Here is a 16,637-nt window from a genome sequence, read left to right as displayed (position 1 = left end):
ATCTGGGTGGTTTTCATAGGGCTGGTATGAATAAAGTGGCTATGAACGATCATGTCCGGGTCCTTCTGTGGACGTACACTTTCACTTCCCTTGGGTAAACCTAGGAGCACATGGCTGGGTCATAGGCTAGGTGTATGGGTTTTTTGTTTTGTTTTGTTTTTGTTTGGTTTTTTGGCTGCGCCATGCGGCATGCAGGATCTTACTTCCCCGACTAGGGATCAAACCCGTGGCCCCCGCAGTGGAGGCACCGAGTCTTAACCACTGGACCGCCAGGGAAGTCCCCTAGGTGTATGTTTGTAAGAAACTGCCCGAAGGTTTCCCATGGTGTTCTACCATTTTGCATTCCTATCAGTGATGCAAGAGAGTTCTAGTGCTCCACATCCCCTCCAGCACGTCATAAAATCAGTCTAGGGGCTTCCCTGGTGGCGCAGTGGTTGAGAGTCCGCCTGCCGATGCAGGGGACACGGGTTCGTGCCCCGGTCCGGGAAGATCCCACATGCCGCCGAGTGGCTGGGCCCGTGAGCCATGGCCGCTGGGCCTGCGCGTCCGGAGCCTGTGCTCCGCAACGGGAGAGGCCGCATCAGTGAGAGGCCCGCGTACCGCAAAAAAAAAAAAAAAAAAAAAAATCAGTCTATAATTTTAATGACTCTTGTAGGTATTAAGAGATTATCTCCTGGTTGTGACTTGCATTGCCCTGACGGCCAGTGTTGTTCAGCATCGTTTCATGTGCTTATTGGCCATTTGTGTATTTTGTTTTGTCAAGTGTCTGCTCAAGTCTTCTGTGTATTTTTACAAACAGTGTTGTTTTCTTATTCACAAATCATAAACGTTCTTTATAAATTCTGGATACAGGTCTCTGTCAGGTATATCTACTTTTTTTTTCCCCTTAATTTATGTATCTTATTTTTGGCTGCTTTGGGTCGTTGCTACAGCACGAGGGCTTTCTTTTTAGTTGTGGCGAGCGGGGGCCACTCTTCACTGTGGTGCGCGGGCCTCTCACTGCGGTGGACTCTTCTTGCGGAGCACTGCCTCCAGGCACGTGGGCTCAGCAGTTGTGGCGCAGGGGCTTAGTTGCTCCGCGGAACTTGGGATCTTCCTGGACCAGGGCTCGAACCTGTGTGCCCTGCCTTGGCAGACGGATTCCCAACCACTGTGCCACCAGGGAAGCCCGGTATATCTACTTTAAATTTTTCTCCCAATCGGTGACCTGTCTTTTCATTTTCTTAACGTTGCCTTTGAAAAGCAGAGAGTTTTTCGTTTTGATGAATTCCAATTAATCGGTTATCTGAGCCCAGGTCTTGACCCTACATTGTATGTTGCATGGATCTTTTTTTTTTTTTTCCTTTTCTATTTCTCCAAATGTTTCAGCAGGGTGTTTGTTTCCTTTTACCTTTTTTTTCTTTTTCTGATTTCCAAGCATTTTAACCCAATTACTTTTGCTCTGTGTTGCTATGAAGAACAAAAAATTGTAACAAACTCTCTACAACACTAGGAAATAACCTAATGTCATTGGGTACAGAGTACAGGGGAGAAGTCTGAGCTGGAGGCAAAACTGGGGGAGTCGTCAGAGTCAAATTCTGCATTTTCCAAGATGGCAGCCACATGGGACAACTGAGCAATGGACCATGGCAAGTCTCAACTGAGATTTGCTACGGCTGTAAAACACACACCAGATTTTGAAGACTTCACGTAAAAAAAGAATCTATATCATTAATATTTTTTATATTGATTACATGTTGAAATGATTCTATTTTGGATAAATGGGGTAAATAAAAATTATTGTTAAAATTAATTTACCTGCTACTTTTTACTTTGCTTTAATGGGGCTACTAGTGTATTCTAAATAACACATGTGGTTCATATTATATTTCTATTGGCCAGTGCTGCACTAGGTCACGGAATGGACAAGATCACCGGGGAGTCGGTGTGATTAGAAGTGTGGTTAGAGGGACTCCCCTGGCAGTCCAGTGGTAAAGAATCCGCCTTCCAATGCAGGGGATGCAGGTTCGATCCCTGGTTGGGGAACTAAGATCCCACATGCTGCGGGGCAACTAAGCCCGCGCGCCTCAACTAGAGAGCCCACGTGCCACAAAACTACAGAGCCCACGCGCTCTGGAGCCTGCGTGCCACACCTACAGAGAGAAAACACACACGCTGCAACTAGAGAGAAGCCCGCGCACCGCAATGAAGATCCCGCATGCTACAACTAAGACCCAATGCAGCCAAAAATCAAAAGAAATAAAATTTAAAAAAAGAAGTGTGGCTAGAAGACCTGAGTCAAACTGGAGAGTCAAGTGTCCACGAGCTGTGATGGTAGAAACTTACATCTCTCGCTAAACTGGAACTCGGTCCTTCCTTCAACTGAGAATTTGGGCAACATATCAAAATAGGATTAGCTCCTGTGCCTGGTTCCGCAATATAAATCACAGAGATTTGCATGTCACATGACAGTTGCTGTAGATACTCCTGTGGTCAGCAGGATTCTAAGATGGCCCTCATGATCTCTGCCCCCTGGTGTTACATACCAAGGAGTAGGTTGGGTTATATGACAAAGGAGATGGATGTCACTCCCTTGATTAGGTGACCTTATATGGCAAGGGTGAAGGGAGTTTTCGGATGACATTAAGGCTTCAAATTGGTTAGTTCTTTTAATTAATTAATTTATTTATTTATTTAGCTGTGCCGGGTCTTAGTTGCAGCATTCGGGATCTAGTTCCCTGACCAGGGATCGAACCTGAGCCCCCTGCACTGGGAGAGCAGAGTCTTAACCGCTGGACCACCCGGGAAGTCCCTCAAATTGGTTAATTTTAAATTCATCAAAAGGGAGATTTTCCTGGGTGGGCCTGACTTAATCAGGTGAGGCCACAGATTGTCCTGCTAAAACCACATGCACTGGGAAGAGGCCCCCGAGCCTCAGATGAGATTGAAGCTGAAACCTTGATAGCAGCATGTGACCATCCTGAGCCAAGCACCCCGCTAAGCTGCACCCGCGCCCCTGACCCAGAGAAACTGAGATTAGTGTGTTATTATAAGCCACGAAATGTATATGACTTGTTACGGTAATAACTAATCTGCCTCCAAATGTCATTCCTGTTCTATTTAGAAATCATGGTTATGAGACCCACCCTAGGTGTTTTTAATGAATGTGTTAATGAGGAAGCATGCCTATTTTTTTTTTTTAATTTATTTAATTTATTTTTGGCTGCATTGGGTCTTCATTGCAGTGTGTGGGCTTATTATTGCAGTAGCTTCTCTTGTTGCGGAGCACGGGCTCTAGGGACACAGGCTTCAGTAGTTGTGGCACACAGGCTCAGTAGTTGTGGCCCACAGGCTCTAGTGCACAGGCTCAATAGTTGTGGCGCACGGGCTTAGTTGCTCCGCGGCATGTGGGATCTTCCCAGACAAGGGCCCGAACCCGTGTCCCCTGCATTGGCAGGCAGACTCTTAACCACTGCGCCACCAAGCCCGGCATGCCTATTATTAGGCCACTAATTTTTATATTAATCTTGAAAGCTTTGGGACTTCCCTGGTGGCGCAGTGGTTAAGAGGCCGCACTCCCAATGCAGGGGCCTGGCTTTGATCCCTGGTCAGGGAAAGAGATCCCAGATGCATGCCGCAACTAAGAGTTCGCATGCCACAACTAAGGGGCCTGTGTGCCGCAACTAAGGAGCCCGCCTGCCACAACTACAGACCCGGCGCAACCAAATAAAATAAATATTTTTTAAAAAAATCTTGAAAGCTTTATTTCCACATACACTCGAATCTTATTATTTGTGCTAGTTACGTCCTATAAAGTCGCTGTGAACACTGAACTGGCAAACACCAAGCCATTGATCCTGGGAGAGATACAGGGTCAAGCTCCCACGAGCATCTTGTCACAACACTTTGGCCAACCCATCAACATATAATCAGGTTTTCTGTGTGTTTTCTGTTTAAAGACACGTTATTTAATATAGAGTTGGTCCATTCACAGTGATCTCACAGCCAACAGCAGTGTAACAAAAATTATCTACAACGAAGCTTGTCTAATTGAGGCACATCGCAGCCTTCGTGCACTTATAGGAACGCTAGCCAGCACTCCAGCGCTATGCTTGGGGCTCTTTCAAACAGAGAAATCACCACAAAAAAGCATAGAAATCTGAAAAATGTGGCACTAAATAGATTGCAGAAAGGACGCTTGTATACAGCGTGAGAGCTGAAACAAGAAGGCGCAGTTGCCTCGCCTGATCTGAGCTGAAAGGTGCCCATCGAGCGAGTCAGAGCCTTTGCTGCTCTGAACACAAGCACGCCTGCCAACAACTGCGAAAGCACGTGAGTATTAGTTTGTGGACTACAAATAAATGTTCGCGAGTAGGCGAATTCGAAAAATACAGGATACGCGAATACTGAGGCTCGACTGTAATTGGCTTCCTTTGTGATCCTGTGCGTTTCATTTTAGGCATTTACGAACATAATTCGGTGAAGGGGGTGATAGCCCTAAAAAGGTGACAAATTTCTGGCGGACAGGCAGATGAGGAGAAACCAGCAAAAAAGGCTCAGAAGGAGCTGTGTGAAGAGAAAAATGAGAAGAAGGTGGTGTTCTGGATGTCTTGTGAAGAAAGGTCATAGCTTTCTTCTGGAAATAGCTAGAAAGACTCCAGGACTATCAACACAGGATTAGCTGGAATAAATAAATCATGCAATAGGGGAAAAATATAATTAGCTGGAATCATATTTACAGGTATCCTCAAATATGCTGTATATTTAGGTGACAGGTGCTTGTAGGTGCCCCAAATAAATATTTCTAGAATGAATGAATTGGTTCTTTCCTCAATTTATAAACCAGAGAGGTCTCCGAACCAAATCTCCTCTACGTAGAACTTTAGTTCTTGAGTGAAAGGACAAATCGTTAAATACTTTAAAAAGTTTTTAATGTCAAAACATTTTAAACTTTTTTTTTTTGGCAAAAACAGAGAGGGTGGGCACCACCCCACAGCCCTGAGTGGAATAGGAAGGCTTGGAAAAAGAGTGCAGGGACATGAGGTCCAATCTTGTAGCAGCTTCTGAGGAAAAGCTCAGTCCAGGGGTAAGTTCAAGTCCACAGGTGAAACTGCCAGGACGCCCCCCTGGAAGGGAAAAGTGGCAGAGCCCCATGAGCAGAGAGGCGTCCTCCACTCACAGCAGCATCCACACCAGCCCAGTGAGAGCAGAGACGGGGAAGGCAAGCAACCAGAGAGGGGGAGGGGAAAGAGACCCAGAGAGAGGTGGACAGGGATGAGGGATGGAGACCCCAAGAAAGGCTCAGAGACTTGGGGTGGATGGGAACAGAGTCCTAGAAGGGGCGGGGGGAGACAGAGCCCCAGAGTGGGTGGACAGAGACTCAAAGACGGGGAACAAACAGGGTCCTGGAGCTTTAATGATAAAGAGCCCTGGCTTTGTGTTAAAGCCCTAACTCCAATCCCCCACCCTGCATAAGGGACTTTCCCTCAGTCTCCATAAAACCAGGATAATAATCGAATCCCGTAAGGTTGTTGTGGGGTTTCAATGGGATCATTCCACTAAAGTCCTTGGCTGAGTACCTGGCCAAGCTTACCTGATATCATTCCTTAACAAATAAAATGATTTTACAAATAAACCAGCTTCTGCTCTGAGCTACAGACACTAATATCGACTGTCCCGTCATATGTTGCTTTGAGGTCTCAGGGGTCTCTCTCCCTTAACTGGACCACCTCCAATCACCTCTGCCTCTTCTCCAAACCTGCTCCCCACCTTCGCCTCCACTCTGCTCTTTCTGGTTCCAGAGGACATCAGATGTAGCCCTGCAGCTGCTCAGGCCAGCATCTTTGGCATCATCCTTGACTCCCGTCTCCCATCCACTCCATGAGCAAAATCTGTCAGGTCTACCTCCAAATTAAATCCAGAATTCTCTACTACCCCGACCCTGGTCTGATCCACCCTAACCTTCTCCGTGGACCAGCCCAGTCACCCCCTTGGGTCTTTGCCCCCTACAGTATTCTTCATACGGCCGCCAGAGGGCACCTGTGACCACCCAAGACAGCTCGCATCCGTCTACTCTGAGCCCTCCTAGGACTCCTGGCTCACTGAGTCAAAGTGCAAGTTCTTACCTTGACCACAAGGCCTAAAGCCTTGCATGATCTGGCCGCCCCTCCTGCTTTCATCTCCCACCCTCTCCCCCTCACTCACACTGCTCCAGCCCTACTGGCTGTCTCTCTACTCCTCAAACGCACCTAGCCAGCTCCTGCCAGTCTATGAAGCAATGCTTACATTCTGAGAGCCTGGCAGTGATGAGGCAGGTAAGTGAGATGGTGCCCATTGAGCGGCGTGAGATTGGTATTCAGGGAGACGGGGACAGTTGCCTAGGTCACACAGCCAGTACAAAGGAGCTTAATCCAGCTCTGAGCCCAGCACTGGATTTAAAGCGGTGAGCAAGCAAGGTAAGGGGATAGTGTAGGGGTGGCTGCGATTTTAAATGGGGATCAGGGAGGGGCTCGCTGAGAGAGATACCTGAGCAGAGCGGCAGAGGAAGCAAGGCAGGGGGATACCAGGCAAAGGGCATTCCCGCAGGCAGTGCTGCACAGGCAGACAGTCACCAGATACTCACATAAATGTCAAGTACTTACAAGGATGATCCCATTTTAATCCTCACAATAACACTTTGAGGTAGGTATACAATTCTCCTCCCTTTACGGATGAAGAAGCTTGTTTCTAGCTCATAAGTGTTAGTGTATACCAGAGTGGTTTAAGCTGGGCATAGCATCTGCACTGATCACTACAGTGCCTCGTGTACATTAGGTGCTCAATAAACACAGAATGGATGAATGGTGGAGCTGGGAGAACACCCGTGATGTCTGAAAGGAAGCCTAAGAGCCTCCCCGCCCACCCCCACCCCCCAATACACACACATACAATTACAATTACAGTTAGGTAAAGGGAAGCCCAGAGAGGCTTTAGCGGCTCACCCAGCCCCCGTGGGCCTGGATCCAGGGCGCAAAGCTGTGCACGTGCTCTACGCTGAGACCGGCCAGGGTGCCCCCCAGCCTGGCCACGCGCCGGCTCAGCTCCATGGCCAGGGCCAGGCGGGCCAGAGGCTCCGGGGAAGGCGGTGGGGGCCCGGGGCACGGCAGCGAGGGGCGTGCTTGGCTTGGGCGAGGGTTGCCCTCCCGGCTAGAGAAGAGCTCCACTAGGCGGCTGAAGGAACCAGCAGAGAGGCGGGCCAGCTTGCGCCGCAGGGCGGGGTCTGAGGCCAGCTGTGGGGCGGGGAGGAAGAGGCAGGGTCTGCCTCAGTCACACCCTCGTAGCCAGCCAATGGGAGGCTGGGAGGCGTGGCTTCAAGAGCTCTAGCTATAAGTGACGCCCTAAGCCACGCCCCTATCCAGCACATCTGCCAATCACAAACGAGACTATATGATCTCGGCCAAACTACTCACAGCAAGATGGCCTAGAACCGGAGAAGCCAAGCCACGCCCCTGACAAGGCCTCGACAGCCAATCAGGACCAAGCCCTGTATTAGCTGTGTTCTAGCATGCTAACATTCTAGCCACGCCCCTGTGGGCTTCCCCGAAGGCCAAGCCTGTGACGGCAACCTTGCCTTCTACCAGACAATGAATATTATAAGGCCATACACTTTGTCCAAGCTCCTGACCCAACCTGATTCCAGGACACAGTCACAAGCCACACTCCCTCCGGCAGTCCATTTCCCCCATGTTCTAAGCAACGTCCCTATATAGTCAATCAGGGCTTCAGATTTTAGACAGCTGTCTTCAAGCTACCCCCTCCTCCCTTTCCCATCACCATACATTCCCTTACCGACTCACCTCCTCCAATCTCCTTCCTAGAACAGTTTCTGGTGGCCACACCCCTCTGCCTTCATGCCACGCCCCTTTGATGATCAAAGAAGTCACTAATTTAAAGTATTGCCCTGGCTTACCTGTCACTCACCCCTTCACTGAAGCCTTGTCCCACCTTCTCCCCACCTGACCATCCAATGACAATGCAGATCCAGCTTCGGGTCCCAGTGCGGAACCATGCCGCAACTCCTATCCTAGCTAAGGGATGGAACAGACCACCCATCACCTTCTGGTTGATGACTTCTGCCTCTTCCTCCAGCAAGGCCACCAGCTTTCGCAGCAGGGCTTCCTTCTCTGTGGGTACGTGACCCTGTAATTCTGGGGGGCAGAAGAGAATTTGGCTGGGAGCAGAACCCTGGCGACCCTTCTACCCTCATCCTTCTCCAGGGCCCCTCTGCACCTCACCTGGGCTAGGTGGGGATTTCAGTTGCTCTTGGACCAGCTGTTCCAGCCGCTGGGCCACCAGGGCATAGAAATCTGGAGTAGCTGGGCCTGGGATGAAAAGAGCCAATGATGGGACTTCAGGACATGAGGAACTTAGGGATTCTCTCCTCCCAACCATCTTGCCAGGTAGCAATGATTTCCATTTCAGAATGGGATAAATTGAGGCCCAGTGAACAAACTTGGTAAAAGACCCTTTTACTTTTCCCCAAATTGGACTTCGAAGGTTTGAGCCGAACTGGACCTTGAAGATTATCCCATCTAAGGAAGGCAACACATGGCACTCCAGCTATTACCACTCTATCTCTTGCCCATTTCAGGCAACAACTCATCACAGAACTCTTCTCCCCAGCTGTGAAATCCTCTCCAAGTGAGCACTCCCAGTAGCCATTGCTTGTCTATCCAGTATCACATATGAGAAGAAACCTACTGGTCACTCTTGATCAAGTCCAGTATCCACCCCGCCCATTCCTACTTTGCTACTGGAGAAAAGGACTTATGTAACCAAAACAGCCAGGGAATTGTGACTGGAAATCAGGTTTCCTGCCTCCCTATTGGGGGTACTGGTGGCTACAAAAGTCTTAGGGGCAAGGAAGCATGTGTAGAAAGAGAGATAACAAATACAAAGGCACTAAAACGAAGTGAGAGAGTGGCATGGACATATATACACTACCAAATGTAAAATAGATAGCTATTGGGAAGCAGCCGCATAGCACAGGGAGATCAGCTCGGTGCTTTGTGTCCACCTAGAGGGGTGGGATAGGGAGGGTGGGAGGGAGACGCAAGAGGGAGGGGATATGGGGATATATGTATATGTATAGCTGATTCACTTTGTTATACAGCAGAAACTAACACACCATTGTAAAGCAATTATACTCCAATAAAGATGTTAAAAAAAAAAAAAGGAAAGAAAGAAAGAAAGGCACCCAAAGCCCTCCTGAAGCCTGCTCACAGAATTGACAGATAGTAAACCAACTGGGGGTCGGGGGTGAGGGTAGGTGCTGGAGATCCCCCACAGCTACCCCCTTAGCTGAGTGGTCCTGAACTAGTTTCTTATCCTCTCTATGCTTTAAGAATCAAAGCTGCCAGTTCTTGGGTGATCGAAGGAAATCTCTTACCAGGCTCTGAACCATAGCATGGCCGGAGGGGCAGGGAGCAAGGCCGAGGGGACTCAGGGGGAACTGCTCCTCGCCCCAGGGAGCAGGGAAGACATCTTCGAAGGCGGCTCAGGAAGTCTGTTGGCTCCTCTTGGGCAGGGCTCCTGGGGAAGGGGACCTCAGAGAGTGACCCCAAAGGCCCTTTGCAAGCAGTCCCTTTGTCCTCCCACTGAGGGCCTTTCCCTGCAACCCCCAGGACAAGGAGTGGAGCCAGATATAAAGAGGGGGGGAAAGGAGACAGATTGAGTCCAGGAGCAAGAGATGGAGAGGGCCCCAGCCCAAATGCCGTTCCCTGAGGGAGGAGGGCAACTCCTCTTACCTGGGTGGGGTCGGAATGGGAGACCCCGCAGCCTCACCCCTACTTAGGAAGGCAGCTAGGACCCTCAGCGTGTCCTCTCGGAGCCCCAGTTCTTCCGAGCCTGCCATGGGGGCACCTGTGAGAGAGGGAGCTGGAGGATGGGCTCCAGGGTTCAGCGGGAAGTAGGGGCTGGGGACCCAAATTCCTAGTCCCCGAATGAGGAGGGGGCCAGGACTTGTGAGTCCCCAAAGAGGGAAGGGGCTGAGGGTCTGCATTCCCAGGTCCTTTACGAGAGTTGGGGGTCTGGGGGCCCAGACGCTTAAGTCTCCAGATGGAGAAGAGGGATGAGAAGGAAGACACCTTGATCCTGGGAGAGGAGAAGGCTAGGGATCCGGATTCTTGGGTCTAAGGGAGGAGGGGCTGGGGGCCTGGACTCTTGAGTTTTCGGAGAAGGGGGCTGGGGGTGTGAACTCTTGAGGCTAAGAGAGAAGGGGGCGGGGGCCTCAGACTTCTGAGTCCCCGAGGGAGAAGGGGGCTTGGGGACTTCTTGATTCTGAAGGTATATGCCAAGCTGCTCACGTCCGTAGATGGTCGAGAACTACCAATCCCAGCAGGTTTCATAGCAAACATTCCCCTCCCTCCGTTACTGGTTCGCCTCGCAGCCTGCTGGGAGGTGTAGTTCCACTCTCTGAGGCTAGCGTTTGGGAGACCCAGGACACTCGGATGTCGGAGAAGCGGGACTGAGTTGCCCCCTCCTGGATCCCGGCTCCCTCTTCTTTCCTCCTCACCTAGCCCTCGCTAACGTCCCGCTCACCTGGTCCCGGGCCCCGCCGCCGCCACCTCCTCCACTGAACTTGTATAAACTCTCTTTTCTTAGGTCAACTTTCCCGCGCCTGCGCACTGGGCCGGGTTGGTGACGGCCCAAACGTAGAGGGGAGGAGCGTTGGGTCCCGCCTAATTTGCATGTGACGTTCCCAGCATGCCCGCGGTCGGAAGGCCTAAAAAGGGCATGGGGTTGGGGGGCGACGCCCGCGCTTACCGAGCAGCCTCTTTGGTTTTGGAGTCACCCATATGACTGTGAAGTCGTTTTTATTTCAGGAAATCGATAGAAAAGGAAGCCCCACCTCTAAAGCTCAGCCGACCGGAAGTGGGTTGTGCAGCTGAGAGTTCGAGAGGTACGAGACCCCAAAAACAGACGTGGTTGGAGCACTCTGCGCGCCCCGACCCACCACATAGGAAACGTAGGTAACTGGGGAGTAGGTGGCGTCCAGAGGTGAGGAATCGGAGAAAGGATGGGTCTACACTGACAGTGGAGAAGGGCGGTTGTGTAGTCTGGGGGAAAGTGAAGCAAGAAAGAAAAAAGTGAAGCAATGACTGGCGCCGAGATCGGCTGTAAAAAAAGCAAACGTAGAAGTAGCGGAGAGGAGGCGTCTACACTGGGGGATCTAGGGGAGAGATGGACGGACTGTAAGAATAGGAGGCAGTCCACTCTAGAAAGTGGGGACGTGCCCTGGAGGAGGGAGGCTGTCTGTTTGGGAGGGATTGTGGATGGTCCACTGTGGGAATGGGTGAGGGGATCATCGGGACGGGGTTGAACTGTGAAAGGGGGTCTACCGTGGGGTAACTGCGGGAGGTAGCGGTCTACAGGTCACTAGCGTCTGTATTGCAGTAACTAGAGGGAGGGCTCTACCCTAGAAGTGGGAGTACCTGCCTTGGGTGATGAGGGAAGAACGGGCTTTCAATGGAAGAGGGAAGGTGTACACGGGCGCAATTGAGGGAGGTAGAGGTATCTACCTACACAGAAGAAGCTGGGGAAAGGAGAGGGGGGTGTAAAATGGGCTTGGGAGGGAGTTCTCGCTGAATTAGAAAGCCTCGCTGGAGGATGGGAGAAGGTCTCCTGTTTGTACCCCAGTAAACTTTAGGTGAGAGACCTGCGCCGTGGCCCGTGAGGGAGGTCTGGGTGCGGAACCCCCGCACGGGGTGGGCCTGGGAGGCCGCCTGTACCTAGGACCTGTTCTCTGCGCGCAGGCCAGACCATGGGAACACAAAAGCCTCGCATCCTGCCCTGGCTGGTATCTCAGCTGGACCAGGGGCAGTTGGAGGGCGTGGCCTGGCTGGATGAAAGCCGCACGCGCTTCCGCATCCCTTGGAAGCACGGCTTGCGGCAGGATGCCCAGCTGGAGGACTTCGGCATTTTCCAGGTGCGGGCGCGCCGGGCGGGGTGGACTCCGAGGGGGCGGAGGTGCACTCCCAGGGGGCGGGGCCTAGAAGGCGGGATTAGCAAGCATGGAGAGGCCTGCTCTCATTCTGACAGACTGAGGTGGGTGGAGTTAGAACGGGAAGGGGTTTAGTTAGTAGGATCCAAGGACTGGTGTCGGAGAGCAGTCAGGATTAGAGCTGCCAGGTTCCGGTAACGGAATCGGGAAAGTGAAGGAAATGCATCCTGGGGAGTTCGGGCCCTCCGGGGTGAGGCTCTTGGTTGTAGAATTTCTGGGGGCCGGTCTTGGAATATTAGAGGCGAGACTTGGCCCTGAATCTGAGGTTTCTTACCACCAAATTAGGATACACCGGTGGTGGTAAGCCGAGTTAGAGTGCGAGGGGGCGGGGTTATTACAGAGGGTATCCGGGGGCAGGTTGGTGGCAGAGTTAGACACTCATTAGGACCTGGAAGGCTGGCTTAGAAAGCAAAGGTTTTTGAAGGGTGGTTGTAGGGGGATTCGGGGCGCAGAGAATCTGAGTTTGGGGATGGAACCTTGCCAAGTTAGAACGTGTCGGGGGGGGAGGACGGTGTTAGGACAAGAGGAGACAGGGTTGGGACCCCTGGGGCAAGGTCTAAGTCATCCTCTCCACTATCTTGGTACCACTGGTCCCCTAGGCCTGGGCTGAGGCCAGTGGTGCCTACACTCCTGGGAAGGATAAGCCGGACCTGCCCACCTGGAAGAGGAATTTCCGGTCCGCCCTGAACCGGAAGGAAGCGTTGCGTTTAGCAGAGGACCACAGCAAGGACCCCCACAACCCGCACAAGATCTATGAGTTTGTGACCTCAGGTGTGCTGGAAGTGAGGCTTCACTTAGAGGGATGGGATTTCGACTATCCCTAGCGCCCCCACTCCACTTCCCACCTTTCTCCACAGGAGTTGGGAACTTAGCTGAGCCAGACACCTCTCTAGACACCAATGGCAGATGCAGTACCTCTGATATCCAGGTAAGAATGCGCCCCGACCATCCTGCTCTCTGCCCCATCCCCTCTCTGCGTCCTCATGGGCCTATTCAGGCCTCATCTTCTTCCCCTGCACCATCACCCCAGGCTCCATTCTGTCCCCTGCAGTCTGTCCCCAACCTGACTCAGTGCTGACCCTGTCCCCCCACCCCCTGCCCACAGCCCTCCATGGCTTCCCAGCATCCTCAGGAGAAAATTCAGAGTTTTCAGCAGGCATTCAAGGCCCTAATCCACCTTTCAAGAATTTAATAGCTTTCCTCCCTGTGCAGGGTTCTCTCAGCGTTTTGGGAACTCAGAACCTCTCCTTGATCTTGCTGATGTCTGTGCCAGGGGAAGTCCCCTCTGAAATTCTTCCCAGCCCTCTCTGCCCGGGTCTTGCTTGCAGAGAGCCAGATCCTTGGGTGGAATTAGCTGCTCCCCTCGGGCCACTGTAGTGCCCGGCATACATCAAAGCTGTGCATACTTTCTGTGCCCCAGGTTAGAAGCCCCTTGAGGGCAAAGCTCAGGTCTGTCTCCTCTCTGGGTCCCCACATCGCTGAGCATAAAACTTGGTCCATGGGAAGTCTCCAGAAAAGGCTGTGGAAATACCTGGATCCTTTTTTTTTTCCTCTCCAGGAAGACATTCTGGAGAAGTTACTGAGTGACATGGACTTGGCCCCAGATGGAGGGCCCTCAAGTCTGACCATGGCCCCTGAGAACCCCCCTCAGCTCTTGCTGGGCCCCAACTTAGATGTCCCTGCTCCTTGCCCAAAGCCGGGACCCCCTGAAAACCCACTGAAGCAGCTGTTGGAGAGCGAGGAAGGTGAGCGCCAGCTGTGGGTGGGAGGGGGTAGGGCTGGGCCGCAAGCCCCCTGACGTTCCCTCATTCTCTCTCCCCTTCACATTACTGCTGCTGCTGCTCAGAGTGGGAGTTCGAGGTGACCGTCTTCTACCGGGGCTGCCAAGTCTTCCAGCAGACTGTCTTCTGCCCGGGGGGCCTGCGGCTGGTGGGATCAGAAGCAGGGGACAGGACACTGCCTGGGCAGCCAATAAGACTGCCAGACCCCGCGGCGTCCCTGACAGACAGGGGCGTGACAGACTACGTGCAGCGGGTGCTGAGCTGCCTGGGCGGGGGACTAGCTCTGTGGAGGGCTGGGCAGTGGCTCTGGGCCCAGAGGCTGGGGCACTGCCATGTGTACTGGGCCGTGGGCGAGGAACTCCTCCCCAACAGTGGTCACAGGCCTGATGGTGAGGTGCCCAAGGACAGGGAAGGAGGCGTGTTCAACATGGGGCCCTTCATAGCAGGTGAGTGAGGTGGGGCCTTAGCTCTGCTGTGGAAACGGCAGGCAATGGTGGTTAAAAACTCTGGGGTCAGGAGGTTTGGGATCGAATTCAGACCCTGCTGCTCTGCTTGTGGTTGAAACTGTGGGGAGAAGGACTGGACTGCTCTGAACCTGTGGAGTCTAAGGACTGTCTCCTCTCTCTCACCTGCCCGGAGCTGGCAGGAGGCACAGGGCCCAGCGTACAGAAGGTGCTTCGGGGAATTAGCTGCCATAGTCATTATCATTTATTACAATTATGGTGGAAAGACAGATGCAGGAGAAAGAAATCCTTTAGGGCTTTGCTCTCCAAACAGACCTTTCTGCAATGATGCAAATGCTCTGTATTTCCACTGCCCAATATGGTATCCACTAGCTACATGTGGCTACTGAGTACTTAGATGAGGTGAGTGCAAATGAGGAAGTGAGTTTTTTAAGTTTTATTTGATTTAATTAGATACAATTAAAACTTGAATAGCTGTGGTGGCTAATGGCTACATATTGGACAGCATGGCCTTGAAGGGTTAAAGAGCAGTAACCACCAACCACCTTATACTCCAGAATCACTGAGCATCCTTGGGGGAGTGGACTCCCCTCCTGGGCCTGTTTTCCCATCCAAATGCTGAGGCTCCAGGAGGTGTGTGTGGAGGCCTACCTTCCAGCCCAGCCCCGATGGAAGGGAGAAGGAACATTTCAGCTTGTGCCAGAACTGAAGGGACTTTCCCCAAATCAACAGCCCCCTGGTCATGGTGGCAGAGATATGTTGAGCTTTAGATCAGGGAGGAAGATGAGGATGTTACTGAGGTTTTGGGGGAGCAGGGAGGGGCAGGTAGAGGGTCTTCTTCCCATCTCTGACTAGGTTCCTGGGCCCCCAGATCTGATTGCCTTCATCGAAGGAAGCGGACGCTCACCACGCTACACCCTCTGGTTCTGCGTGGGGCAGTCATGGCCCCAGGACCAACCATGGGTCAAGAGGCTCGTGATGGTCAAGGTACTGCAGCCCCAGGCTCCTGGAGCTGAGGGGTAGATCCTAAAAGGGAGGAGGTTGCTTCTGGGAACTACAACTCCCACAGTCCCCTCGGAGAAACTACAACTCCTAAGAGTCTCTGCAAGTACCAGTTCCTCCTCAGGAGCTTCTGGTGTCCCTCCCACGGCCTCACCCCCAAAGCCTATATTTGCGTTCTCCCAACCACGTGGAAGTTGGTGGACTACAAGTCCTAGCAGCCTGTGTGAGGTACTACAGCTCCCAGGAGTCCTGATCACAAGCTGCTCAGCTCTAGCTTCCAGGAACCCCTCAGCAGCCTCAGCCCTAAGAACCATTTATGGTCTCCCTTGGTGGTGAATATGGGGAAAACTGTAACGCCCAGCAGCCCTGGGCCTAACGGTTCATCCTGGGTTACAGTGGGGGCTGTCGGGAATTGTAGTCTACTCAACCCATCCCCGACAGTAGACGGTGCTGGGTGTTTCCCCTGACTGTTTCTCCCCCACCTCCCTCAGGTTGTCCCCATGTGCCTCAGAGCCCTGCTAGACATGGCACGGGTAGGGGGTGCCTCCTCCCTGGAGAACACTGTGGACCTTCACATTTCTAACAGCCACCCACTCTCCCTCACCTCAGACCAGTACAAGGCCTACCTCCAGGACCTGGTCGAGGACATGGACTTCTAGGTCACTGGGGAGGCCTGAGCCCTCAACTTCCACCTCAACCAATAAACTGGCTCCGGCTATGGTCATCACTTGTCTGTCTGGTGTTCACTGTCCCTGGGCCAGCCCTGACCCAAGTTGGGGGTTATTCCTTCTTAAGGCCCGTTTATCCATCTGTGCAAGCCACTCATATCCTAGGTGCTCACTGCATAAAGGCCAGGCACTGTGCAGGGGGCAGCTGACACTCCTCACCTCTTCCCTGTGGCCTGGTGAGTAGGTGACAGTCACCCCTATTTTACAGACCAAGACACTGAGGCTTAGAGAGGAGGAAAGTCCACCAAGTAGGAAAATACAAGGCAGGTCAGAATCCAGGTCTGACTCTAAGGGTGCCACTCTTTGAGGGCGACCCTGGGGCTCACTCTGGAACGCCCGTCTTGCCTATGAACAGTTCAGGCCGACGTCCAGTAAGCACAGAGCCTTTCGCCTGCCTGTCCTGCCTGTCAGGGCCCTTGGGTCCCCTCCCAACTCCTGCTAGGTGACCTCAGGCAAGTCCTTCTCCTTTCCGGGCCCTGGGCTCCCTTCCATGTGGGCCTTTGAGGGCCAGTTGTAAAGGAATTCTGAGCCCACCCCCAATCGGAACCCACCCTCCCCCCGCAGCCTGGCTGCACCCACCTCTCCTCACCGCGCCTGGGTTCTGGGTAACAGGGACTGATGGAGGCCAGCACGGCCCTGATTC

General features: G+C 52.6%; 2 protein-coding genes across 6 annotated transcripts; one reads left to right on the top strand and one right to left on the bottom strand.

The window, feature by feature from the left end:
- Positions 1-4,893: 4,893 nt before the first annotated feature.
- BCL2L12 (BCL2 like 12) lies at positions 4,894-10,830 on the bottom strand. Of its 3 annotated transcripts, none has more exons than XM_029207538.1 (7): positions 10,783-10,830; positions 9,765-9,879; positions 9,407-9,549; positions 8,253-8,339; positions 8,074-8,165; positions 6,960-7,247; positions 4,894-5,105 (listed from the first exon to the last, which is right to left on the bottom strand). In XM_029207538.1, the coding sequence occupies exons 2-7, from the start codon at positions 9,869-9,871 to the stop codon at positions 5,055-5,057; spliced, it is 768 nt and encodes a 255-aa protein (XP_029063371.1). In that variant the 5' UTR covers positions 9,872-9,879; positions 10,783-10,830; the 3' UTR covers positions 4,894-5,054. The 3 variants fall into 3 exon arrangements, with proteins under 3 accessions (XP_029063371.1, XP_029063362.1, XP_029063352.1); XM_029207529.1 differs by lacking the exon at positions 10,783-10,830 and adding an exon at positions 10,558-10,664; XM_029207519.1 differs by lacking the exon at positions 10,783-10,830 and having other exon boundaries at positions 9,765-10,509.
- On the top strand, positions 10,776-15,990 carry IRF3 (interferon regulatory factor 3). 3 transcript variants are annotated; one of them, XM_029207497.1, is made up of 8 exons: positions 10,776-10,918; positions 11,772-11,944; positions 12,619-12,790; positions 12,877-12,947; positions 13,578-13,764; positions 13,866-14,246; positions 15,136-15,251; positions 15,758-15,990. In XM_029207497.1, the coding sequence occupies exons 2-8, from the start codon at positions 11,780-11,782 to the stop codon at positions 15,923-15,925; spliced, it is 1,260 nt and encodes a 419-aa protein (XP_029063330.1). In that variant the 5' UTR covers positions 10,776-10,918; positions 11,772-11,779; the 3' UTR covers positions 15,926-15,990. The 3 variants fall into 3 exon arrangements, with proteins under 3 accessions (XP_029063330.1, XP_029063320.1, XP_029063338.1); XM_029207487.1 differs by having other exon boundaries at positions 10,808-10,984; XM_029207505.1 differs by having other exon boundaries at positions 10,819-10,988.
- The last annotated feature ends 647 nt before the right edge of the window (positions 15,991-16,637 follow it).

This window comes from Monodon monoceros, unplaced genomic scaffold (assembly GCF_005190385.1).
Source record: "Monodon monoceros isolate NGI ecotype Baffin Bay Population unplaced genomic scaffold, NGI_Narwhal_1 Super_Scaffold_10, whole genome shotgun sequence".
Lineage (NCBI taxonomy): Eukaryota > Metazoa > Chordata > Mammalia > Artiodactyla > Monodontidae > Monodon > Monodon monoceros.
The sequence above is the reverse complement of the archived record's forward strand: the minus strand, read 5'-3'. Positions and strand labels throughout refer to the sequence as shown.